This window comes from Tasmannia lanceolata, unplaced genomic scaffold (assembly GCF_043159265.1).
Source record: "Tasmannia lanceolata isolate RefF3 unplaced genomic scaffold, GAP_Taslan_0.1 ptg000006l, whole genome shotgun sequence".
Taxonomy (NCBI): domain Eukaryota; kingdom Viridiplantae; phylum Streptophyta; class Magnoliopsida; order Canellales; family Winteraceae; genus Tasmannia; species Tasmannia lanceolata.
In genome coordinates this window covers 50,561,405-50,589,390 of record NW_027518683.1, presented here as the reverse complement: position 1 = coordinate 50,589,390, position 27,986 = coordinate 50,561,405, and the positions used below count along the sequence as shown (strand labels likewise).

At 38.6% G+C, this 27,986-nt stretch overlaps 2 protein-coding genes across 2 annotated transcripts in view; both read left to right on the top strand.

Annotated features, from left to right (window-relative positions):
• The window catches only part of LOC143880496 (calcium-transporting ATPase 1, endoplasmic reticulum-type-like), a 29,537-nt gene extending 18,373 nt beyond the window's left edge, over window positions 1–11,164 (top strand). Inside the window, exons 7-8 of the mRNA XM_077383548.1 lie at window positions 9,218–9,446; window positions 10,235–11,164. Of these exons, the coding sequence (XP_077239663.1) occupies window positions 9,218–9,446; window positions 10,235–10,810 (805 nt within the window). The 3' untranslated portion in view covers window positions 10,811–11,164. The remainder of the gene's footprint in view (window positions 1–9,217; window positions 9,447–10,234) is intronic.
• A 13,253-nt stretch (window positions 11,165–24,417) lies between these two features.
• On the top strand, window positions 24,418–27,680 carry LOC143880495 (ABC transporter G family member 6-like). Its single transcript, XM_077383547.1, has 2 exons — window positions 24,418–26,129; window positions 26,694–27,680. Exons 1-2 carry the CDS (start codon window positions 24,565–24,567, stop codon window positions 27,382–27,384), a joined length of 2,256 nt encoding a protein of 751 aa, XP_077239662.1. The 5' UTR covers window positions 24,418–24,564; the 3' UTR covers window positions 27,385–27,680.
• Window positions 27,681–27,986: the final 306 nt, after the last annotated feature.

Below are 27,986 nucleotides of genomic sequence, written 5' to 3'. Positions count from 1 at the left end.
ATAGAAAATGATGGTAATGAACCTTGAAACTTTAAATTCTGTAGTTATGTGCATTTCCTTGCACAAATGGTTGGATTATTTTTGCCATGGGCAAATTTCTTTTAGTGTCTTGCAAGGTCTTAGGCTAAGAGACCACTTTCCATTAGGAGCCACATTCTTCCACGTAGGGCTTGCCCCCTCTATATATATATATATATATATATATATATATATATATATATATATATATATATATATATATATGAGAAAACGGTTCCTACACATATGTGTAGAGAGTTCTCTACACACTAGCTTAAAATACAGTGGGGGCCCCCATTGTTTGGGTGATCCAAGCCATCAATTTTAAAGGCCCTCTCATAGATAGGGTGTCTACAAAAAATCAGATCCATAGGATCATCCCAACCCTACGATTTGTGGAGGTAAAATGGATATCTTTAAACCTTCACAAATTAGTTCATTTTTTGCCTCCACAGTTCGAATGGTTGGGATGATCCTACGGATCTGATTTTTTGTGGACACCCTATCTATGTGAGGGCCTTAAAAATGAATGGTTTGGATCACCCAAATAATATGGCCCCTACTGTATTTTAAGCTAGTGTGTAGATAACTTATCTACACATGCGTGTATGAACCGTTTTCTCTCTCTCTCTCTCTCTCTCTCTCTCTCTCTCTCTATATATATATATATATATATATATATATATATATATATATATATATATATATTGAAAAATGACATATTTCATTAATATTTAGATTACATTAGGGACCAGGGGACCCATCTTGCATTACAAAATATTAAGATGGATTGGCCCGGGTATACCCGAGACCAATTGAAAGGTACCCAACATGAGTTGCAAAAGAACACAACCTTTCCTTTCCTCTATTCTATAGTATCTTCTTTTTACATCTTTTCATAGCATTCATTTAAACCTTTCGTCTGTACCTTTTGAGTTGTGCATGATTCTGGGTCCTCTAGACCAGTACCTCTTGAAACTACAAGTAAACTGAAATTCCTGAGAACTATCAAAACTTCAAGCTTCTAAACCTTTCAAATTGAACTCTAAAACTATAGGACTGATATAGAACTCAAATAAAGAATAGCAAAACTATAGTATCCAGACAAGGGAACCTAAGCGAAAGAACGAATCTCTCAAGCTATGGCTACTGAAGATCGAAAACTTCTAGATAACAACAGACAAATCACAAAGCTGTTAAACAGGAGGTATCTTGAATGATTATGAATGGACTTTAACCTCTATGGTACTACGACCCAAATTTTGAACTTCAACAAAAGTCATCAGATTAAATCAAAACTTCCCCATCAGGCACTATACTGAGAGAAATCAGTGTCCATCTTCTAACCTAGTTGCTTAAGCACCTTCTCCAATCTTCTTCTCTTCCTTATCTCTTACCTCCATTGCAAGAAACATGTCTTTGGTTGCCCCCAAATCTTCTTCATATTGAATCCCAAATACATCCCCCATCGATAACAAGTCTTTGAATTCTTCCGAGAACGATCCCCAACTCCTTGAATCGCCAGAACTATCATCAACCTGTTTTGTCTTACCTTTAGCATCCTCACTAGTCCTCTTGGCCCTCCTAGCATGCAGGTCATTAATCCGTCCTGAACCAACCGAGGTAACAGATACCTGAGGATTCAGGTTGGATCGATTATCATCCAGGTATTTAATAATAGACTTTCCTCCTATGATCCTCTTTCCTAAAGATACCTTTGAGTTTTCTTGTAAACACTGAAAGACCCCTCGAGTAGCTAGTACCTGTATTTCCGGGTTAATACTTCTACAGGGTACGATGCCTTTTCCTGTACGTGAGCGCTTTTCCTTAATTTTTTTTATTTTCACTATTAAATCTAGTTTTTAGCTTTAGCACCTTTTTCTCTTTAGCTGAAGTCAGAGTACAACTGTCAGCAACATCCTTTCGGAAAGCTTTTCCTTTCTCGCCATGAGTTGCCCGCATTTAATGTTTTCCATGTCGATCAATTTCCATTCTGATCGTACTTTCCAAGCACTGCAGCTATCCTACTCTCTGACAATCCGGGTGAGTTGGTAGCGGAAGGCTTGGGTGATTCAAAATTCAAATCGGGGCCCACCAACAGCTCCCTGGATGGGTAGAAGGTATCGAGATTAGCGCCCGTCACCTTTTCTTGTGAGACAACCATCGCCGGCAATCGGACACCGGAGATTTGGTCGGTGCCCTCACAAACATCCAAATTATCCTTACTGCTTGATTTTCCAATAACCGACAACGCCAAACTATTAATGCTATCGTCAGAAATCATCTTAACTCCAACAGAATAAATGCTGGAATCCACACTTAGATTAATGGATGACGGGATAGATTTCCAAAGGGCAAGGCTGAGGCAAAAGACATGCAATGGTCATGATTTCCGAAAGCTGGGTCTGGATCACGTGGCCCAGATGCTGCCCAAGAGACTCCACAGTTGACGTTGAGCAGGCATGAAGAGGAATATCTTAAAATCTAATTCTGATGGTTCTAGCACCCGTATTATAGGCTGAAAACTATGGCTGGAGGGAAGAAAGAAGCCCTCCTAGAGCAACACCTCCACGCCTGAGGATGGTCGTCGCCTGTGATTCTGACTCAAAATAGGAAAGGATATCCACTGAATCAATAGAGAAAGGCTTTTGTAATTTCGGCAGGCCCCGACATTTTTTAGCCCACTCCCATACATCTTCCAGCAGCTAAGCTCCAACTTTCAAGCTTCCAATGAAGCAGCTCTTTAGGTATTTCTTTCTTTCCTCTACCAAAGAAGCCGGAACCTCAAAGGCTAAGGGGTCAGCAAGTACATTAGCCTGAGAAGATTTAGGCCTCCTCACCATTGCTGGGGCTAAGTTATTTTTGAGGTCTAAGCATTTTCTACAGGTGTTTCACAAACCAAAGTTTCTGTATTGACATTTGGGACATATCCAGTCACTGCCAGTAAGGGCAAACGGCGGTTAAATTCAAAGGCTCTACGACCAGGGATTCTTTTGGCCCCGAATTCCAACCGTCGCACTCGGTATCCCTGTCCTCGATGCTACCCAAGGACCCTGAGTGGGATATGGGAGGAACCCATTGAGACCTATTCAGGTTATCTCCTTGCCCAAATAAACTGAGAGCCCTCCTACAACAAATGTTGAGGATTCCCAAGGACTCAAATACTTCTAGAGCATGGTACCCTGCTTCAAGGAAATTCTGGAAGTGATTCACCGTGTTATCAAGGTTAAAGCCACACGAGCAGATAAGGGAGTCCACAAGGAATCCTGAAACAACGGTCGCCGTAGGACTTCTGAAGACGTCCCTGATATTCATTTTCCTCACCTCTTCTCTACTCACCTTTGATTTTTCCTCACCTCTTCCCACTGTCTAGGATTTCAAAAGGATGAAACCACATCTGCCCCAATCTATGCTTTTAGAGCGGTTGGCCTATCTTTTTAATGGAGTGTTCTGGCCTATTCAGATCTCCCATCTCAAACAATTCTTATTCTCATGATCCAATCTCAATATATTTCCACTCCTGTCTTGATATGTTGGTGCTTATGTGTCTCTTGCTCTTATAGATTCATAAATATGAATCTCCCTATTCTCCTTTTTCTCAAACCTACACAACACTGTCAATTGTAATTGACTAGTTGGTCTCAGAATTGGCCAATTTAGTATCTTGTGCAGTCATGAATTGGTATCGATAGAGTCCGGATCATGGTTCAAAATATCAATCAATACAAATATCTCTTTGACAGGATAAGATACGATATTGGCCATCACATTGGTGCTAAAAAAAAATTGTAAGTGTATTGGCCAGTCTTGTTTATCAGCCTATACGATCATATGGGGCCGATATGGGATCCGTACTATGCCATGTTCACATGAATGCCCGTAACTTTATGTTTTATATTTTTTTTACAATTTTGAAAGGGTTTTTACTTGATTTACTCTTGTATGACCAAAATCAATATAGATACACTAGATTCAAACATGAAAAATGAGATTTGAAGTGTGAATCGATGGATCAAAGTTGGATTCGCCAAATTTTTTAATTTTGCGTTCTAGGCAAAATTCATATTTTTTCTTTCTTTTTTATTTATAGACTAGTTGTAATACATAAAAATCTTACATGATTCATTTGATATGCATGTTTGCAGCAAGATTTGAAGCTATATTTTCTTTGTTCTATATTCTATATTCTTCTCTATCGCATCTTTTAACTATCGATTTGTACGCTTAATGTATTGTTTAATTGATTTATAAATCTATTAGGCTATAGCTATGTCAAGTAATGCATGCTTTCGATTCTTTTCTTCATGCATGCTTGCAAAAAGATTTGAAGATATTTTATCCTATTTATGCCGATTTTATTATTTTCTTTTTTCTGTATTTTATATTTTTCACTATAGCATCTTTTACCTATATATTTATATGTGTAATGTATTGTTTGATTGTTTCATAAATCTAATTGGCTAGATATATCAAGTTATGAATGCTTTTGGTTCTTTTCTTCATTTTATTTGCAGTTTTATGTTTTATTTATTTTAGTTTTTCATTTTATTTAACATGTTATATTTTTTAGTTGTTATAGATCTAGATCTACATGTTATGAGCACGATCCATGTATGTATGGATCTTTGTGCCTATCTTTATGCTTATTTTTCCCATTTTCATAATGGGCGATGATAAATTCGCACCCCTTTAAAGGAGGGTATGTGGCAGACTTTAACGCTTTTTAACATCAATTCACGTTAAAGGGGTGCGAATATTCCTACAGGGAGTGCGAATTTATCATTGCCCTTCATAATTTTTCAGTTTTCCAATAATTAACTTTCTTTTATGGGGATCCATCTAAGTGAAAAAAATATGAAAATGGATCAATACATACATGGATCATATATTTATTCATTGCTTGGGTGATCATATGTGTTCCAGATGTTTGGGCTTGCTTGGATTTTATTGACCCATATTTAGGAGCTATTCGAGAGCTGGTCCTTCGCCCTTTCGTCTAAAAGGGACCGAGTGCTTTGGAGCTTGTTTCTGCTAGTAGTGTTCTGGAGCATATGGGAAGAAAGAAATAACCAGGTGTTTGCTCCGTTTGGTTGCCAGTAAATTGTTTATCCTAGGAGCTTTTTAATCCCAACAGTGAAGTCAACGGAATTTGCTAGGTTTTTTTTTTCCTACAATTCCTAAAATTCCCGCCAAAATTTAGGGGTGTCATTACCAAATATGGGAAGGGAGAAGAGAGAGGGAAGAGAGAGAAAAAGAGAGGACATCATTCCCTAGGAAAGAAAAAGAGGGGACAAGGAGTCCATGTCATACTCATAAGCAATCATTACAAGAGTGGGATTAAAAAAATTCTAGTGCTAAAAGGCAACCAAACATGGAATGGGACGAAAATTTTACTAAAAACTTCCTAGGTTTTAAATTTTATTGGCAACCAAACAAACCTAGGAGTTCTCAAAGGAGTCCATAGTTGCCAAAGACACATTTTTTTCGCTGTTTGTGAGGTGGGCTAGTGTTTTGTCAGATTTTGGGGCATTACAGAAAAATCTTTTAGAAGATCGTGGGATGAGATTCGATTAAGCGAAATTTCCCAAAGGAGGATGACTCTTAATTTGTTGCCTCTGCAACTAAGCTTCCTAAAATTGAACTTTCACAGATTAAGCTTAGGAAACCCTGGGCCGGCGGGAGTCGGTGCACTTCTAACATGAGCATAACGGGACGACGAGGTGAGCTTTTATGGGACCTTTGAGATTGATCGATGCAAGTATGGCGGAGGTTCAAGGTCTTTTAACATGCATTCGCTTGTTGGACGTGAGGGATTTGTACCATGTTATAGTGGAAGGAGACTCCAAGAATTTCATTAATTGGTTAGATAGAGGTTCATATTGCCCTTGAAGATGTGCATACACAATTGAAGAAATATTGGACAGAGTCGAGGGGATGCAATAAAATTACAGCATATCTTGAGATCTGTTGATAACGAGGCCGACCAGTTAGCTCATTCTACAGCTAATAGAATTACCTTGCAATTTTTCATTTTTTTCACCCTTGATTAGATTAGTCATATTGATTTCTTTTTGTTGCTTGAGCTGACCGCCTTGGTCCTCGACCTTTGGCTCCTTTTTTTGAATGAATATAATTACCGTTAAAAAAAACTTTAATTTATGTTTGATATTTTAGAAATTTTGACATAGATCTATTTACTATTTTTTAACTGTGGAACCTGTTAGTCCTTACACAATTAGTGTTTTACCTATTTTATTTTTTATTTGATCATTTCTTTAGTTAAAATAATTGTTTTGATTCTTTTAGCTCAATTAAGAACCTAGAAACTAGTCAGACAAACATGTGCTTGATATGCTTGCCAGTATAGTAATAGTACACCTCTAATAAATCACGTTAAAATTATCAAATAATGGTTTATGCCAAAATTTATTAAAACAAAAAACAAATACAAAAATATTTTCATTATGGGAATTGCTAGCGTCCATCACCATTCACGAGGTGGCTGGTCTGACATGCGACAGACCAGCCGCGAAATGCCTTTTGCGATGGACCCTAGCAAATCCCCTTTCATTACTTATCATTCAAAAAAATATTTTCATAACATTGCTTATCACTCTTAACCTTTCAAAAAAAAAATTGCCTATCACCCTATTTTTGGAACCATGAGAATTTGTATCATCCAATTCAAAGGCACACACCAATACAACCGATACATATCATTTCAGCCTCCAATCTATACTGCATTTTGGAACCTTGCTACGACACTTCACTGATACAAAACTCATCAACTTGGCTCAAACTCGGCTGAGTTGATGCAGTTTGTGGTTGACTGCATTTCCGAGTCCAAAACTTGACGACTTTTGCCGAGTCGAACACGAATCTAAAGAATGTTTAGATGCAACGACTCGACAACGAATCTATGGTCTTTTATAATTTGTATAGTTGCATTACCTCAGATTGATTTTCTATAACCATCCCTTCCACTTTCTTTGATGCGTGATTGTCATTTTCCTTCCATTCTCGTCAATCAAAACTCATTGGTGTGTGGGGGCAAGAACTCATGGTTTCTTCCACTGCAATGGTCAGATCTTGATGTTTCTTCCATAGGAATCATTGGCTGATATTTCTTCCATAGGAATCACCCACTTCCTTTTGTCTGCCCGGTCACTCAGTTTTCTTCTATGAGACAGTGTTCATAACAAATAATCCTTGGTCGTATGCTTTTAAGACTATTCTAAGAGGTAATTGTCATAATAGTTCTTTCAGCCATGCCTTATAGGTTGTATGCTTATAAGCCTTAAGGCCCTATTTGGTTGCTCGTGGGTGCTTGGAGAGTAGTGGAATAAGAAGTCAAAAGGGAGTAGACAAGCATGGAAGATGTCTAGAATTTCCACTCGGAGAATAGTGGAAGAGTGGTGAGTAGTGTTTGATTGCAAGGCAAACCTCTCGGAGAGTAGTGAAAAAAGTAGGGGTGTCATTACCAATATTGAGTTTGGTAGAGAGATAGGGAAGAGAGAGAAAGAGAATAAGAGATAGGGAAGAGAGAGAAAGAGAATAAGACAAGACATTTTCTCTCCTACCCAAAAAACATTGTTTTGGTAAAATTTGGTTGGAAGATGAGAGGAGGGAACATTAGTGCCATATGGGCGCCATGTAGGAAAAAAGTTATGACATGTCAAACATGTCTGGATGCTAAATGGAGTTTCAATGCAATATTGGCAACCAAACATCGAATCGGCCTTCATTGGAAGTTCATTAGCATTTGAAATTCCAATTAATGCTGAGCGTTTGAGCAACCAAACAGGGCCTAATATAGTATGTTACTTATGTTACTTTGGAACCCTTTTTTTTTTTTTGAAATGGTATGTTAGTAGGTAACTTACATATGTTTGTAAGCCGTTGCCCCAGCATATGATGATTTTAAGCCATAAAATTCAAGATAGATAATATAGCATGTTCCTAATGCTACTATGTTGATATTATATCTTAGCATATATAATATAATACCATTCAAAGAAAATATCTTAGCATATATAGCAGATATGTTAAGATATTTTAGTCACCGTCTCAGTCTATCTTAGATATGTTACTTATTATATATTTTTTTTGAAAGGCAAAGAATTAATAGAGAAAGAGAAAAACGGGGACACCCCGATGACTGAGATGGTCAGCAAAAGAAGAAAAAGAACATGAGAAAAATAAATAAGAAAAAATACAACAATGAACTCGAGGATGAAGTCAAAAATCTCTAGAACCTCTCTAGCAACTCCTTCCCTGGCTAGCCTATCGGCCTCCCTGTTGGTCGATCTTCGTACATGATTGAAAGAGACGGAAGATCCCGCCACTCGATCCTTAATCTCGTCCATAATAAGTATGTTACTTATTGTATTACTTACCCAATAAGATCAAAAGGTGGCTAATAGTCTATATTAGTTATTTAGCCTATTATCAAGTATTGATGAACATAACTACTAAGCTAAAAATATGGTCATTAGGCTCTTTGCTAACCAGGTTTTGGGCCCCACCTATGGCATGTGGAAATGACCACGCCCATTGGTCTGAAGTCTGAACGGAGATCAGAAGTCTGTTCTGTTGGCTATTACTTAATCTAGATCGGATGACAATAGCCCCGTGGTTGATTGTTCTTTGTTTAAACACTGTCGAGAAATCTATGATCAATACCTAAAAAATGTAAAGCGTCTTCTAATATCCCATTCCGAAGGGAACTTCATGACATTCTTCATTCATTAAAAATGGTACTGCGCACTTTTATGCTGGTCATAATGACAGAATGGAGCCAACAGTATCATTCAAATGTACAACCTAGCTGCTGTGAATGTAAGCAAGCAGTTGAAATTCAACGTTATCTTTGTTGGATTGGACCATATCAACATATCCCCTAGAGTTTAGAAGCATCCAATACATGTTGGATGCAGGTTCTCCGTAGTCCATACTAAGTGACAAGGTTAAATTATTTTTTTTCTTTTGTATGCTGATGATCTTAAAGGTTTTGATCATGTTGGACATCTTATTAGATGGTACTTGGGAAACAAGTTGATTCTGTCGTCTTTGTCTATTATTAGAGACCTGGGATACAAGACTCTTTATGCCGTATTTACTTAATAGCATGGACTTTATTATTATTTTTTTAAGAGGAGCATGGACTTTATTATGTTTATCATGCGTAACATTATTGCAGGTACATGATCTCCTCAAATATTGGTGAAGTTGCCTGTATATTTCTAACAGCAGCTCTAGGTATTCCTGAAGGGCTGATACCCGTTCAGCTGCTGTGGGTCAATCTGGTTACCGACGGCCCACCTGCAACAGCTTTGGGATTCAACCCTCCAGACAGAGATATAATGAAGAAACCCCCTCGAAGAAGTGATGATCCTTTGATCAGCCCGTGGATTTTATTCCGCTACTTGGTAGGATATTGACTTTCTTCTCTTTTGTTGATATCACTAACGTGGTGGTTTGTTGATTTTTTCCAAAACAATAACCAGCAATGCAGAATTTACCTAATTTTATCAATTGATGTGTAATTTTGGTATGAGTTCTCTAGTATGGATTCTGGTTACATGATGCACCCATGATTTGTTCTGAAACATATGTTATATGAACCAAAAAGCGCCTCGGTACATTTCATGTTACTTATTTCTGGTTCTCATTTGTTGAAACCATCATATTTTTTCATTCAGCTATTATCGGGAACCTACAAATTTTCTTATTTTCAGTAATTAAAAGAAAATCCTGGTGACCAAGTTGTGCCAGATTTTCTTTTATAAGTTACGGAACCTTGATTTATATTCCAAATATTCAAGAATGACCAGAATATGTGCATTCAGAATCTTCTAACTTCTCAAATGATATTAAAAATGCCCCTACCTTCATAAACATGGGTTGCAGTGGCCTTTCATGTTCACATCATGTTACTTGATCCATATGTTGAATTTTTAATTATGAAGTACTTTGTAATTAGGGGTGCAACTCAGGTCAATTTTTGGGAATTTGGATTGAGCTCTTACCATAAAATGGGGCTGGGTTCGGGTTGATTCCAATTCATTGTTTTAGCAAAAGCACAACCCGACCTGACCCAAGTTGCACCCCTAACTGTAATGCAAACCATCTCTTGTATTTGTGCATATATGTGCACATCCTATATACATCATAAATACACTGTTTAACTGATAGTTGCTCTTTGTTACCCATACAGGTTATTGGGTTTTATGTAGGTCTGGCCACTGTGGGCGTTTTCATCATATGGTACACCCAAAGTTCCTTCTTGGGTATTGACTTGAGCAGCGACGGCCACACACTCGTCACTTATTCCCAGCTCTCTAACTGGGGCCACTGCCCAACCTGGGAAAACTTCACGGTGTCTCCCTTCACAGCTGGGGCTCAAGTCTTTTCCTTTGACTCCAACCCCTGTGATTATTTCCATTCAGGCAAAGTGAAGGCCATGACCCTCTCCCTCTCTGTCTTGGTCGCCATCGAGATGTTTAACTCCCTCAATGCCCTCTCCGAGGATACAAGTCTCTTCGTGATGCCCCCTTGGGTCAATCCATGGCTCCTCCTCGCCATGTCAATATCCTTCGGCCTACATTTCTTGATCCTCTACGTTCCGTTCCTTGCTCAGGTGTTTGGGATTGTACCTCTCAGCCTGAATGAATGGCTCTTAGTGTTGGCCGTAACCATACCCGTGATCCTAATCGATGAGGTTCTGAAACTTATCGGGCGATGCAGAAGTCGAACCCATGTATCAACCTCAAGAAAGCACAAGGATGAGTGAGGTGAATGAGTATATAAGGGATGGTATCTACCAACAAAAGATGGAATCTCTTGACAAGTTGCAAGGTGCACACATTTCTATTGCTTGTTCTGTTGCTTCCTGACCCTATTGCTTTTCTATTTAGGGCTGGTTTGAGCCTTGAAGAAGGGATTTGGGACTCTCGATAGTTGGATTCAGTGACCCAAGTCACTTCTATCTCGATAATAGAACCGATTGCAGTTATTTTTTGGACGCCATCTGCCAGAGACATTTCACTCTGTTTTTTTAGCTGTAGGTAACTAGATATTGTAGTACTGAATGTTTGTATGCAATATAATGCTTTGATTTCCTTGAAAAATCAAGTTACTTTCATCAGAGTTATAGCATTTCTGGCTTCCGATTGGCGTCCCATGGAATCCACAATACGGAATCGCTCATTTATCATTCCTTCAACTATGCGAATATTCTGTGCACTTCTGATCAATGATACTAATATAATGGTTGCAGGAAGTGAAGTAGAGATGGTAATATGAGTAGGGAACACAGGTCGAGCTTCATGATCTAGTGTAACGAGAACTTATGGGCTGCAAGCTCAGATGATGTCCTCTGTTTGACAAGGGATTTGTTAGGGAATTTCGCCGAAAAGCATTTTGCTGCTGACTTTTGCATGAGGGCAGTAACAGAGGCTCAATTTTCAGCAGATTTTGTCTTATTCATTTAATTCTTCTGAGGTGGCTGTTCTCTGATGCAAAGTCAGCCGTCATATGCTTTTCCGCAAAATTCCCTAGCAAATCCCGTTTGACAATGAAATAGTTGAATTTTTATGCTGATAAGAGTTAAAAACACTCAAATTTTTACGAATAGATGTTCATAGTAACAACTCCAATAAGATTTAAACTCATATTTTTACGTCAATAGGTTAAACTCAGATTAATGTCTATATATATTTAAATTGATAATATTAAAACATAGAATAGGAAGAGCGAATTAAAAAGGCGTGAAATTGATAAAATGAAGAAAAAACAGAGGAAAAAATCATAAAATTCGTGGAAAATGGAAAATTATTAATGGGAGGGATTTTCATTTACAAGAAAATATTTCTTCTTTTCCTTTCTTTGGTCTTGCGATTTCCTAACAAAAATAAAAATAAAATAAAACTTGCAGCAATCAAAAGGATGTCGAGTGAGAATGAAGTGTAAAGAACAAAAGAGAGAACGATGAGAGAGTTGAGGAAAACTGGGAGGAATCAAGACTCTAGGTATAAAAACTCTTATTTTTATTCTATAGGTTTAAAATTCATAGTTTTATACCGATAGGTTAAAAGCTATTTTCTTATGTCAGTTGATTTTTACTTAAAAGTGTTAAAAACTAAGATTTTTTATGCTAATAAGCTTTTACTCCTATAAAACTTTATGCCGTTCCAGATATATAAAAAAAAAGGGGACCGAACAAATTGGGGAAAAAAGTGAAAAAAAAAAAAGAAGATAGAGAAGTAAAAGAACGGAAGGGGACCGAACAACAGAAAAAGCGAAAAAGCGAAAAACTAAAGATGGAGAAGTAGAAGAATAATCAGATAAATAGCAGAAAAATTCCTGAAATTCCTGGTGATCCAGTGATATCTGTTCCTATTGATGGTTCTGCTCTCGCGACCTATGATGGCAATACTCGCCCGCCTCGTGGTGGGGCCTCCTCTGGTCGTGGCTGTGGTCGTGCCGGCCGTGGTGGTAGTCGTTCTGGTGGTGGCCGTGGCCGTTCTTTTTGCACTCACTGTCAACGCGAAGGACATTATATTGATCATTGCTATACCCTGCATCCCGAGCTTCGTCAGGCACGCTCGGCTCACATGGTTGCTACTACTACTTCTGCTTCAGATTGCGCTCCCTCTGCTTCTGTTCCTGCACCAGCTGATTCCACCTATACATTATCCCGTGCCGATTATGAGGAGTTCGAGCGTCTGCGGCTCAGTTCTCGTCCTCCCTCTGCAGGTTTCGCCCAGCCAGGTAGTTCACCCACTACCCTTCTATCTAGCTCAAGGTCATGGATCGTTGACTCTGGCGCATCCAATCACCTGACTGGTAACTCTTCTCAGCTTCATTCTTTTCGCTCTTTCTCATCTCCCTCTCAATATATCACCCTTGCTGATGGGTCCACTACACCTATCACTGGTATTGGTCATATCTCCCCTTATCCTGCTCTTACCTTATCTTCTGTTTTATGTGTACCAAAATTACCGTTTAGTTTACTTTCAGTTAGCCAAATTACTAAATCTCTTCATTGTTCTGTCTCATTTTTCCCATCTTACTGTTTGTTTCAGGATCTCTCGACTGGGAAGACGATTGGAACGGGTCGTGAGGTAGATGGACTCTATCGTCTTGACTGTCGGCCGCCTATTGTTTTACATAGCTCTGTGGATACATTTCATTGGCATTGTCGCCTGGGGCATCCTTCACTTCAGCTGCTGCAGCAGACTTCTCTAGTTCCCGGACCTTTTTCTAGTTTTCAGTGCGAGTCCTGTGAACTCGGTAAACACCGTCATGTGTCGTTTCCGTCCCAGATCATTAGTCGAGTGTCTAGTCCATTTGAATTAGTCCATTCTGATGTATGGGGACCCTCTATGGTCACGTCTAATACTGGCTTTCGGTATTTTCTTGTGTTTATTGATGACTTCTCACGCATGACATGGTTATATTTACTGAAGAGTCGATCTGACGTGTTCTTTGCTTTTCGCACATTTCATTCTGAAATTGGCAAATAACACGCTACGTAGGAATTACAAGACATGACACGTGGCAATAGAAAAATATTTACAAGATAAAGAATGAGGATGCGAGGGCCCTCTTTATGCAAGGGCCGGAGTTGGATACATATCATGTGGAAAACCGGTTTCTGAAAAATGGACACTTAATCGTGTGGGTTCATTGGTTCATGTAGTGGCATGAGACAAACATGGCGAAGTGCCACATCATCCATGCTGACATGGCATGAGAAAAAAACATGACACATCACCGCTGACATGGCACACAAGTGGACACCCATTGGACCAGATAACAAGGAAAAATAATCAGATAACATGAGAAACGGACGTTTCAAATGACACTCTATTGTGTCTATAGAAAAGGAGTAGATTACATATATACATGGGAAATGATAAATTTGCCTCAGTATTGATCCTCTAGCTCAATGGTAAAGCTCTGTTATCCAACCACGAGGTCGGTTGTTCAATTCCAGCTGGTCCTACCAAAAATAAGATATATTCGCCTCCGGGCCACCCTTTATAGTGTGAAAAGAGTTGTTATAAATATACTAGAGTGAGGTGGCCCAGGGAAGAAAAGGGGACTAATATATCACTTCCCTATATACATACATGAAAAGTAGACCTGGCAGACGGGTGGGCCAGGCCGGGTTTGACCCGACCCGTACGGGGCCGGGTCAAAATGACCTGGAAAAATTTACGGGTCATGAATCTTGGACCCGCACCTGGCCCATGCGGGCCGGGTCACCCATGTTTTTAGTAAATTTTTGGTTTTTCTGTTTTTTTTTTTTTAATATAGGTATTTGCTAGCCACCTTCTCCAAAGGCTACTTCTCGCCCATCCTTTGCAATTGTATTTGTTGATAGATTTGTCTTATTAGACATTGGTGAAAACTGCACAGAAATACTATTTCTGGAAAGTTGGCTAGCAATAATAAGCACATAAATACTATCTCTAATATCTTCTTTATATGACAATTACGGAAAAACTGCAAAGAAGAGGTGTAGAAATATGACAATTACAGAAAAACTACTTTGTTTCACTTCTACGGGCACCTCTGGGTCCACCCGGACCCGCCCAATTTTGACGGGCTGGGTTGACCAGCGGTTCAACTTAGAAATGGGTCACAAAATGTTAATCCGAACCTGGAAATTACGAGCGGGCTGGGTCGACCCGCGGGTCCGGGTCAATTCTTCCCAGGTCTAATGAAAAGCGACGGGGGAGGGGGCTACCCCGCTTGTTTTAATAATGGCACTCCTCTTTCTTCATCTTTTTTTTGAAACACCTCTAATTAGCTGTTAAATCCTCCTCCAATTCCTCAAAACTATCAACATCCAATCCAAGGATGCTATTATCTAATAAGGGAATCTCTCTCTCTCTCTCTCTCTCTCTCTCTCTCTCTCTCTCTCTCTCTCTCTCTCTCTCTCATTTGGCCCCACCTAAATGATACAAAGAATGTGAGTTAGGGGGCTTCCATGTTGACTTAGGGCGTATGAAATGTGAAGTTGACGGTATTTTGTTTTCTCTGGTTAGTATGCAGTTGATGAACAACCTCTATGTGTTGCTTAGAAACGGAAAAAAAACTCCCATTTTTAAGGTGTGAACGGTCAAAACCACATGTTCAAAGTCTTCTTTAGGTGGTTCATATTGAGCGGGCTATTTCTTTTGAAAATCCTGAGATGGGTTCCTGTGTTAGGCAGAAAGCTGTCTACCTAAAATGCGTGTGTGGCCGGCCGCCTATCTACTGTTTCTACACGTGGTTTTTTTCTTCACTTTGACATTGCAAAACACTTGCTCAAGTTACAGTCCATAGGTTCTAATTATATTAAGATTGTAAGGCACAATCTGCATTCTCTACTCATTTTGATAATGACACTGCACTTTTATTAAATATATTTTTTTGATTGGCTACAGATTAAATTTACTGCTCTTTAAAAAAAAATTACCGCTCTTATTTCATTTACCGATCTTATGAAATCCAGAATAAGTTTTGCCAGTATAAAAAAATTTACAGAGGCTCTGTAAATTTTTTAACCACACCAAACTTTTTTATTGCTCTTACATAAGTTTTACCACTCTTCTAATTTTTTTAATTTTTTTTTTAATAAACCACTCTTCTAAAATTTAAATAAGTTTGCCGTTATAAAAAATTTACCGCTCTTAAATGTTTTTTACAGTGCTAATTTTTTTTACTTCTTCAATAATTTTGCCACTATATATAAAATTTAGGGAAAAGTGTATCTACTTGGTCGAGTAGATAATTTACCTACTCCGTCGGCTTAAAATACAGTGGCGGCCCACATTGTTTGGGTAAACCATTCATTTGATGGGCCCTCACATGGATAGGGTGTGCCCAAAAAATCAGCTCCGTAGGATTATCCCAACCCTTCGATTTGTGTCGGTTAAAATGGACGGGTATAAATTTTCACAAATCTGTCCATTTTTTACATCCACAGTTCGAAGGGTTAGAATGATCCTAAGGAACTGATTTTTTGGCACACTCTATTCATGTCAGGTCCTATCAAATGAATGCTTTGGGTTACCCAAACAATGTAGGCCCCACTGTGTTTCTGGCAGACGGAGTAGACAAGTTATCTACTGGATCGAGTAGTTACTGTTTTCTCTAGCTAAAATTTATCATAATTTTGGCTATATATAAAGTTTATCGCTATTAAATATTTTTTAACATTCTAAATGCTTTTCAGTCTCGACTATCGTACTCTTTATCCTCTTTCGGTGCTTCAACTTCCATAACATTAACTATTTTAGTGTACTATATGCATTTTTTACAATCATACATCTTTCTCTATCACTCTATGTTGATACAATATGGTCCTTATTCAGATTAATCCTTTCACCTGTAATAGATAAAACGAATGTCGAGGCAATAATGGAAGGTCTGAAACATACAAACTCACTATCTATTTGGAACTCCTTCCCCACATTTTCCCAGCATGGGATCTGTACAAGGGATTTCTATACGTACACTTATTGAAATTGTTTCTCCCTGAGAGGTAATTGATGTACATCCTTAATTAGCTTAGTTCGCGAGAGATTCCACATGGGCTATAAGAAGAGCGCAGGCGAAGCTCACAGACACACAAATATATATATAGAGAGAGAGAGGAAAGTGAAGCTACACTGCCGGCTTAAAATACAATGGGCCCATATTGTTTTGGTGATCCAAAGAATTCATTTGATTGGCCCTCACATAGATAGGGTGTCCACCAAAAATCAGCTCCATAGGATCATCCCAACCCTACAATTTGTGGAGGCAAAAATGAACGTGTAAAAACCTTCACAAATTTGTCCATTTTTGCCTCCACAGTTTGAAGGGTTGGGATGATCCTATGGAGCTGATTTTTGGTGGACAACCTATCTATGTGAGGGCCAATCAAATGAATTCTTTGGATCACCAAAACAATGTGGGCCCATTGTAATTTAAGCCGGCGGTGTAGCTTCACTTTCCTCATATATATATATATATATATATATATATATATGAGAAAACTGTTGGTGCGCTTAAGCTCACCATTTTTTTGGTGCGCTTAAGTTGTCATAACGCCTCCCATTCGTTTAAATGTTTGGGTCCCGCTTAAGCGCACCAATGGGAGGCGTTATAACAACTTAAGCTTACCAACTGTCTCTCTCTCTCTCTCTCTCTCTCTCTCTCTCTCTCTCTCTCTCTCTCTCTCTATATATATATATATATATATATATATATATATATATATATATACACATACTAGTCGGCCGACTAGAGAAGGTTCTCTAGTCCGCCGACCAAAAACACAGTGGGCCTATGTTGTTTGGATGATCCAAAGCATTCATTTGATGGGCCCTATCATAGATAGGGTGTGCCCAAAAAATCAGCTCCATAGGATCATCTTAGCCCTTCGATTTGTGGAGGTTAAAAATGGACAGTGGAGGTTAAAAACATCGTGACCCCACGTTGTTTTGATGATCCAAAGCATTCATTGGATGGGCCCTAACACAGATAGGATGTGCCTAAAAATTCATCTCCATACGATCATCCTAACCCTTCGATTTATGGAGGTTTAAATGGACGCGTATAAACTCCACAAATCTGTCCATTTTTAACCTCCACAAATCAAAGTTTTAGAAAGATCCTATGTAGCTGATTTTTTGGGCACACCCGATCTATACCAGGGCCTATCAAATGAATGTTTTGGATTATCCAAATAATGTGGGCACACTGTGTTTTTTGGTCGGCAGACTAGAAACGCTTCTCTAGTCGGCCGACTAGAAAAACTTTCCTCATATATATATTGTGTGTGTGAGCGCGGGCGATGCTCTTGTTGAAAAGTGTTGCTACTCGCTCTTGTAGCTAAGCTTATCTACTCGGTCAAGTTAAATATAGTGGGGGGGCACATTGTTTGGGTGATCCAAACCATTCATTTGAAAGCCCCTTACCTAGATAGGGTGTCCACAAAAAATCAGACCCACAGGGAACAAACAATCACTATATATATATATATATATATATATATATAGAGAGAGAGAGAGAGAGAGAGAGAGAGAAGTGTTGCTACACATTCTTGTAGCTAACTTATCTACACCGAAGGCTTAAAATACAGTGGGCCCACATTGTTTGGGTGATCCATACCATTCATTTGGTAGGCCCTCACATAGATAGGGTGTGCCCAAAAAATCAGCTCCATTGGATGATCCCAACTCTTCAAACTATGGAGGCAAAAATGGACAGATTTGTGAAGGTTTTTACACGTCCGTTTTTTCCTCCACAAATCATAGGGTTGAGATGATACTATGGAGCTGATTTTTTGGGCACTCCCTATCAATGTGAAGGCCCATCAAATGAATGGTTTGCATAACTGAAATAATGTGGGGCCCACTGAATTTTAAGGCGTCGGTGTAGCTACACTTTTGGATGATCCCAACCCTTCAAACTATGGAGGCAAAAATGGACAAATTTGTGAAGGTTTTTACACGTCCATTTTTTCCTCAACAAATCATAGAGTTGGGATGATCCTATGGAGCTGATTTTTTGGGCACTCCCTATCTATGTGAAGGCCCATCAAATGAATGGTTTGCATCACTGAAACAATGTGGGGCCCACTGTATTTTAAGGCGTCGGTGTAGCTAAGTTAGCTACACAACGTGTAGCTACACTTTTCTCATATATATATATATATATATATATATATACGAGAATCATAGAGTTGGGATGATCCTATTGAGCTGATTTTTTGGGCACTCCCTATCTATGTGAAGGCCCATCAAATGAATGGTTTGCATCACTGAAACAATGTGGAGCCCACTGTATTTTAAGGCGTCGGTGTAGCTAAGTTAGCTACACAACGTGTAGCTACACAAGTTATTTGTACCAGCAAAATTTATTCAAATTTTTAAGAGCGGTAAAATTGATATAATTGCGATATAAAATTAAAATTTTTAAGATCAGTAAATTCTTTTATAGCAGAAAAAACTTATTCAATTTTTTAAGAGTGGTAAAACTAAGATAAGAGCGACAAAAAATTTAGCATGGTTGTGAAAACGCCTTCCGCAGCATAAAGGAATACCTCCTCGGGCCTCCTGTCTTAGCCGCGCCAATCCCAGGGAAGCCGTTGGTCTTCTTTGTGGTAACCCGAAGCAACACGTTGCCCACTTTGTGGAGACGTGCAACAACGTCAGCACATTCGGCGATTACATGGTGAAGCAGTTCGTCCGCTCTCTTCGTGGCAACGCGTTCGATTGGTACACGGACCTCGCGCTTGCTTCCATCGACAGTTGGGACCAACTCGCAGCGTAATTCTCGTTCTTTGATATTTGAAGATATGTAGGCATGGTGGTGAGTTGTACTTGAAATGGTGGCCCTTGGGCTTACCACTTAGTAGGTCTCCCATTTGGGCTCAAGTGGGACCGTTTACATTCAAACCCTTTGTTTTAGGGGCAGCCCATAAAGGAAAGACAATGGAGGAAGCAAGCTGAAGGCTTTCCCTTGCAAAGGAGCGACGACTTGAGATCGAGTCGATACGGTGTTGAGTCTTGCAATCAACTGAGAGAAGAATTAATTGTCCATTTTTATTAATTACAATTTCTTTGTAACTTGTCCCCAAATTTTGTGTCAGTGAACTACGCAAAATTTGCTGTCGACAATGGTAAAAAAATTTAAAAGCGATAAAATTTTTATATAGCGGAAAAGTTCTTCAAGTTTTTTTATGAACGGAGATATATTTAGAATGGTAAAGAATTATATAGAATAGTAAAATTGTTTCAAATTAAATTGTTTTGTTCTTCTTCCTCATTCTCTTAGTTTCTTTTGTTTCACATTGCTTTTCAAAATTTTCACATTCTATTTTAGGTGTTTTGTTTTAGCTTTTATTCTTTCTCTATCGACGATATTTTGTAGAGATTCTTTCCTATTTTCTTCCATTTTTCTGACATAATATGATTGTAAGATGTCTTATCTCTCTCTACGATGACTTTAATCACTATAGTTTAGATCAGAAGAGAAAGAAGAAGACAACGAAGAAGAATAGAGAAGAGGAAGAAGAGGGCGCGATAGAGAGAGAGAGAGAGATTCAAATTTATTTAAAAATGTTTTTGGGAAGTACTGTTTTGACAGGTATTTGGACCTTTTTTCCAATACGACAAACCCCTGTCTTCATTTGACATAAAATTGAACCAAACTTATATTTTCAGGAATTTTTTAATCTAAGTTTCAAAACTTTCAATGTACATTGTATTGAGTGCATATATTTTACCTCGTAAAATTTAGTCATGAAGACATGTTCCTACCTTTTTTACACACAAAAAATGCTAACTTGAACGGTTGAACCAACTCTGATCGATTTTTTTACTTAGAGGGGCCTTCAATTTATGATATCTCTCTAAATTAACCATAAATCATTTCATTTCCCTCTAAATTGTGGAAGGAAAAAAAAAATCCCATGAAAAAATTTTCCACCAGAAATGTTTTTCTTGCAATCCAAACAGGGCTATAGCGTGTGCTGTTTTCCTGTTGCATTTATATTAATTTGTTTTATGAGATAAAATTTTAAAAATTATTAAAAAGAGATATTTTCAGTCCCTTGGTTTAATAATAACGACACTTTACCTAAAAGATAAATAAAGAAAAAAAATTATAATTCGTCTCTTTATTTTAGATTTTTTTAGTAATTAGCTGGTAAAACGCTGTTATAATTCTCACAAAGCTGTCAGAAGCGAGTAAAAAAACATTAATAAAGTGAGAAGTGTTGGTACCAAAAAATACAGGAGTGTTGGTATGATCTATATATAATGGGAAAATATAGGTACCCCCCTACTAAATTTAAATATTTTTAAACAATTAAATATCTTATAAGGGAAATGATAAATGCGCCCCTTTTCATTACTATGGACACCCAGCTATAGTGTATCTATGACTGAAAAGGTACTGATGTACTTCACATATGAAGGAATGAAGTGACCTGATTGCCACGTACAATGCAGCTCGGTGTCCCATTATACACAAATCTACATAATAGGAAAACTTGAGTGACACCTGAGGGTATTTAAAACCATATAAATGGATTTTTTTAAACGTTCTAATACCTTATAAATGTAAATTTCTTTCTTTCTTTTTTTGAAACGGTGAATCATAATAGAATGGAAAGGGAAGCCCGAGGTGAGACAGCCCAATATAACAGATTACAAGATAAGAAAGCAGAAATAGAAAAACAACAGAACAAGACATGGCTGATCAAGGGGGAAAATAATCAAACCATTGTAAATTTCTTCATCACTATAAATATTTCATACACGTAAACATATATAACAAGGCATATATACTTTAAATACATTATAGATGTCAGTTTCTTTAAAACTACTACATATATACCTTATATTTTTGAACTCTAGATCAATTTTTACAACATAAAAATTTAGTCAGAGTACGAATTTTTCGCATGAATAATGTTTGTGCATACAGAAAGCCGTATTATTGCTTCCATAATAAATATTTTGTTATTATACGTCCAATGAAACATAGCTTAGATTAGAAAACTAGCATACCTTCCAAGAACAAGTCTTAGAAACAGTCTAGTGATGGACCGATCTGAACCACCGAGGTTTTGCTGGTGTGCAGCGTAATACATGAGTGGATCCCATCGTTTTCTACTATATGTAAGGCCCTTTTAATTGGATTGCTGGAAAAAAATATTTCTGGTAGAAAGTTTTTTCTTAGGACATTTTTCCTCTTTCCAATCTAGAGGGAAATGATATGACTGGGGCTTATTTAGAGAGATATCATCATAAATTAAAGGTCTCTATTAATAAAACTTGAACTGCAAATTCTTTCGTGTGTTATCAAAGAATGGAAAAGTAGGAAAATCTGGAAAAGTCTATTCTTTCCAAACTTTTCCATCCAGAAATTAAATTCCTGCAAGCCAAACAGGGCCAAGGGGGGCACCCAAATTTAGTATTCCTCTATGGTATCGTCCTTCTTTCCTTTAATATTTCCAAAGGAATTGATCCTATGTCATACCCACTTGAGGAGCCTTTAGGCAGTTGCCATTGAGCCAGAACATGTGTAATCATCGATCATGACCTAAATCATTCATCCCACGCTCTTCTCCGTGGGGTACAAATCAACGGTGTGACAAGAAAAGGAGTGATTCCGTACGTTGAGAATTCAGATGCATAGAATCTAATGTCCAATCTATGATATCTATTATATATTAACAATACATCACTTGTGAGGAATTGCTTTTGTAGGGCGCGACCTCACTGGAATACAATGAGCTGCACCCACAACAGCATATATAGTGGGATTTTGACCATTCATTTTCACTTGATAGCTAGGCCTTGTTTTGATATGTTCAAACTTCATAAAACTATACATAGGCAACGGTTCAGATTCAACGACAAAAAAAATGCAAGTTATTGGATTCCATGATTTCAAGATTGGCTTGATATTTGGACCATAAGAGATCCAAATTCAGACCCATCAAATAGACGTTTGGGTCCACCATATGTAAGGTAGGAGTCTCAATGATGTAGTGGATGTGGTTCATTGTAATATTAGGAGGACGTTCCTAGTGAAGCATTCCTCTATATTTGTTCATATTCTTAGAAGAGAAACTATATGTTAGAGAGAGAGAGAGAGAGAGAATATGTAGGTAATAAGAAAGCTAAGTAGTAGAGTAGAAGAAAGAAGAGCAAAACAAAAAGAAAAAGAAAATAACTCCCTTTTGAAGCATTTATTATCGTTTTCTTATAACACAAACGTTATCACTTTCAAAGGTGATGATCCAAAGACCCATTTCATAGAGAGAGACAGAGAGTAAATATGTAGGTAGAGGAGAAAGCTAAGTAGGAGAGTAGGAGAAGGAAGAGCAAAAGAAAAGAAGAAGAGAAGAAAGAGGTTTGTTTAGTATGACAAGATAGTTGCAAAGCTGGGTTGCCCACGATATATCCATGCCAACCTTCTCTACGTCACTCTTTGACCCAAACCCTCCCTAAATCCGTATACCAACTGTTTTCATTTAGGCTTCTCCTTTGTGTTTGGCAACCCCCAAATAACTACCACCAAGAGAGGGAAAGAACCGACGTCAGAATTGTTATTTCCACCCCAATTTGCTTTTCTTTTCCTTAGTCCTAAACCTAGTCCAACCCAAGGTAGCATTACTCCAATCCAACCCGAGCCTCGGGTTAAGGAAACCAACCTGCCTCTAAATCTCTCAACCCTAACCCGATGTATCTAACTCTTCTTCTTTTTTCCAAATTGGGATGGGTTCAGGTTGCCCTAGGCCGTGAAAAAAAAAAACATAAAAATATAATAAAAAACTACAGGGATAGTTTCACCTCGCCCGAAAATCATCCTTTCACACTTTTGTCAAGGGCTGAGATTATTGTCATTTTTTTCGAATGGTAGAGATTAATGTCAATTATTGCATGTTTAGGTAGTAGCAACACGCTTTGCTTTTCATTCCGATTTTCTTCTTTCTCATTCTTGCTGTCCTTTCGCCCGTTCCGATAAACGAATTGTATTGTATGTGAGAGATTTTAGGAAATAAAGAAAAGATGCATATCCAAATCAACGATGCACATGTAATAATAATTAATATGGAGCGGGTAGCGGGAATCGAACCCGCATCGTTAGCTTGGAAGGCTATGGGTTATAGTCGACATGTAATAATAATTAATATGGAGCGGGTAGCGGGAATCGAACCCGCATCGTTAGCTTGGAAGGCTAGGGGTTATAGTCGACGTCGATGGAGGGGAAATAACTTTAAAAAACATAACACTAAGATTTTGAAAATCAGGAAAAAATTAGAGGACGATGTTCAATTCGGGTCAGGTTGGATCGCCGAATGCCTCAACCCTCACCCTAACCCAAAATTAAATCAGGTTCTCTTTTCCCAACCCAACCCGAGAAAATGCCAACCCAACCCAGCCCAAATCAAAATAGGGCTTAACCCGTCGGGTTCATGTTGCACCCTTACTAAAAATATCTTCATTTTCATGAAAAGTCAATTCATTTGTAGGAAAAGACAGAGAAGGTAGGGTGGAAATGTTGGGAAAAAAGGGGGTGGAAATATCACATACCTCTCCTCAATTGACTTCATTGACTTTCCCAGCTGTGTAAAAATATATAGATAAAATGTAGATGTTTAGATGAACATCTACACCTAATCTTCATTAAACTGAAAAAGATATGAAGCCACGTGTCAGATTCTCAATGGAGAGATGGTTTTCGTGAAGGAATGAAAGCGTGGAGGGAAAAGATTAGGAGGTGTAGGTCACCACAGTCGAAGAAAATCTCAACCAATTTAATAAAAGCTTCACAACAAAACACGACACGTCTTATTATTTCTATAAATACAAATCCTCATACAAATCCTCACTTATACTCTCTCTCTTCTAACGCCGTTACATTTAACGGAGTTTTCGAATACTATATTTGTGAGTTCCAAAGGCTGCTCAAATCACTTCCTCTTCCACACTCTCATTCTCCCATTTATAAAACGAGTTTCGATACAGAGGAAAAACAAATCAGGGAATGTCTCGTGTCGGTTCCGAACACAGTTATCAATCGAGTCTTTTCGTCGAATCTTTCGACCGGAAAACGATGACGGAGCTCGAAGAACAGTCACGTTCCGGCGGCTTTAGTCGCCGGATGGATGCCGGTCCGTCACCGACTCTCGGAGAGCTTTTAAAACGAGTCGGAGACGCACGAAACGAGTCAGGAAACGAAACGCCGTCTCAACACGTTCTTGAACTCACCGAAACGAGTCTCGGTAACAGATCTCTTCCTTTTATACTCTCCTTCAAGAATCTGACCTACAGCGTCAAAACTCGCAGGAAAATGACATTTTCCAGTATGTTCAGCCGGAAGAACGGAATCGGAACGGAAACTGAACCGGATCTTAACGCGAGCAAGTTTTCACAGACGAAAACTCTTTTAAATGATATTTCCGGCGAGGCAAGTGACGGTCAGATCCTGGCGGTTCTAGGCGCGAGCGGATCTGGAAAATCGACGTTGATCGACGCTCTCGCGAATCGGATCGCGAAAGGAAGCTTAAAAGGAACGATAACACTCAACGGAGAAGTACTCGAATCGAATCTTCTGAAAGTAATTTCAGCTTATGTAATGCAAGATGATCTTCTCTTCCCAATGCTTACAGTAGAAGAAACATTAATGTTTTCAGCTGAATTTAGACTCCCTCGATCCCTCTCGAAATCCAAAAAGAAAGCTCGAGTTCAAGCTTTAATAGATCAGCTCGGCTTACGAGCGGCGGCGAAAACAATCATCGGAGATGAAGGTCACCGGGGGGTTTCCGGCGGAGAACGCCGGAGAGTTTCGATCGGAATCGATATAATTCACGATCCGACTATTCTCTTTCTTGATGAGCCTACATCTGGTTTAGACTCAACTAGTGCTTTCATGGTTGTTAAAGTTTTACAAAGAATCGCTCAGAGTGGCAGTATCGTAATTATGTCTGTTCATCAGCCTAGTTATAGAATAATCGGTTTGTTAGACCGATTAATCTTTCTATCACGTGGACAGACTGTTTATAGTGGGTCACCTTCTAATCTCCCACTTTTTTTCGAAGAATTCGGACGTCCGATACCCGAAAATGATAATCGGACTGAGTTCGCACTCGATCTGATCCGAGAACTTGAAGGGTCTCCAGAAGGGACAAAAAGACTTGTGGAGTTTAACAAATCATGGCAGAGTATGAAATTACAACCGGGTTTTGAGTCTTATCATAGGGGGCTATCCTTAAAAGATGCGATTAGTGCGAGTATTTCGCGAGGGAAGTTGGTATCAGGTGCAACGAACGAGTCACACTCGGCTTCGTGTAAGCCTACGTTTGCGAACCCGTTTTGGATAGAGATTGCTGTGCTGACGAAACGGTCTGCTGCTAACACGAGGAGGACGCCCGAGTTGTTCGGGATCCGACTCGGTGCGGTTCTCGTAACGGGTTTTATCCTCGCCACGATTTTTTGGCATCTCGATAGCTCGCCCAAAGGTGTTCAAGAACGGCTAGGGTTTTTCGCGTTTGCCATGTCAACGACGTTCTACACGTGTGCTGATGCTCTTCCCGTGTTTCTCCAAGAAAGGTATTGTGAAACAAAAAGCTTAATTAAGCTAGGATTTTAAGCTCTTGAGTAGGTGTTATTTAGTAATTTTCCAGCTGTTTGCATACAAGGATTTTACAACCCAGGATTGTAAAATCGTGATTTTACAAGCTAAGACCTCGATTCATGGATTTTATAATTATAGATTGTTAAATTCTAAATTTTACAAGCTAAAACTTGGATTTTATAAGCTAAACCTAGTTTTTATGAGCTAATACATGGATTTTGCCGTCCTAAAGATATAAATCCAATCTTTAGCTCATGAAATCCAGGTTTTTGCTTGTAAACACCAGGATTTTACAATCTTGGATTACAAAGGGGTGTATACAAACAGCCAATAATTTATAAGTTAAAACTTGGATTATACATTTTGAGGATTGTAAGATCCAGGTTTTAGGTTAAAAGATTCAGGTTTTAGCTTAGCTTGTAAAATCTAAGATTTTACAACCCTAGATAGGCCTATTATAGACAACTGTGAAACAACCAATTACTCCAAAATCTTAAACTCTTAGACTATGTATTACTTAATCATTTATACTTCAACAGGTATATCTTTATGAGAGAGACGGCCTACAATGCCTACCGTCGATCTTCATATGTGTTATCTAATTCACTCGTGGTCATTCCTTCGCTGATCTTCCTCTCCTTCGCATTCGCCGCGACCACGTTCTGGGCCGTGGGTCTGGCCGGTGGAACACCAGGGTTCTTCTTCTTCTTCTTTACCATTTTAGCCTCCTTCTGGGCGGGAAGCTCGTTCGTCACATTTCTATCAGGCGTGGTCTCTCACGTGATGTTGGGTTACACAGTGGTGGTAGCAATTCTGGCTTATTTTCTCCTCTTCAGTGGATTTTTCATCAGCAGAAATCGAATTCCTGTTTATTGGCTTTGGTTCCACTACATTTCTCTGGTGAAATATCCCTATGAAGCTGTTCTACAGAACGAATTTGACAATGCCCAGAAGTGTTTTGTGACGGGGTCACAGATTTTCGATAACACGCCGCTTGGAGGTATGACCTCGGCGATGAAAGTGACGGTGCTGAGTTCGTTAAGCAAATCGCTCGGCGTGAACATAACGAGCACGACGTGTGTTACGACGGGTGTTGATATATTGCAGCAGCAAGGAATTAATGATCTGAGCAAGTGGAATTGTCTGTGGGTTACTGTTGCTTGGGGGTTCTTTTTTAGGATCTTGTTCTACTTCGCTTTGGTGTTGGGAAGTAAGAACAAGAGGAGATAGAAAGGAGGTTGGGTTTCGAAGTTTTTTTTTTTTTTTTTTTATGTTTGTGTTCTTTTTGAATTGCAAATTGTATGTTGAATAGATGGGAGGTGGAAGGGGTCTGAACTTCTTCTCTTTTTTTTTTTTAAGTAACATTTTATCCTTTCTGTGTAATGTGTTTATGTTTCTTAATATGTTTTATGTTCTTCCTTTTTTTTTTCTTTTTTGTCATAAAAATCGAAGAAATCCATGTCGTTTTGTAAGTTCTAATTGGGTTTTATCTAATAATCAAGAAAAGAATTAGATTCTTTTATGCTTGTTATCTTCTAGTAGTTTGCTTAATTTTAACTTCTTTTTAATGCATCAAGATTTTATTCCTCACCGAGACCGTTTAAGGGTGATTTTATCCGTTTAGGGGGGTTTTTTTTTTCATCAAAATTGCTGGAGGAAAAGACAGAGAAAAGGAGGCGGGAAATGCTTAGAAAAAAGGGGTGTGAATATCATTTCCTCTCTCTCTCTCTCACTCTTAGAACAATTTTGGCATCTCATTTGAATTAGTCAAACTTAAACTGTTGAGAAGAGGTGGCGAGGTGGGCCCACCTCAAGTAAAACGTTTGAGAAGC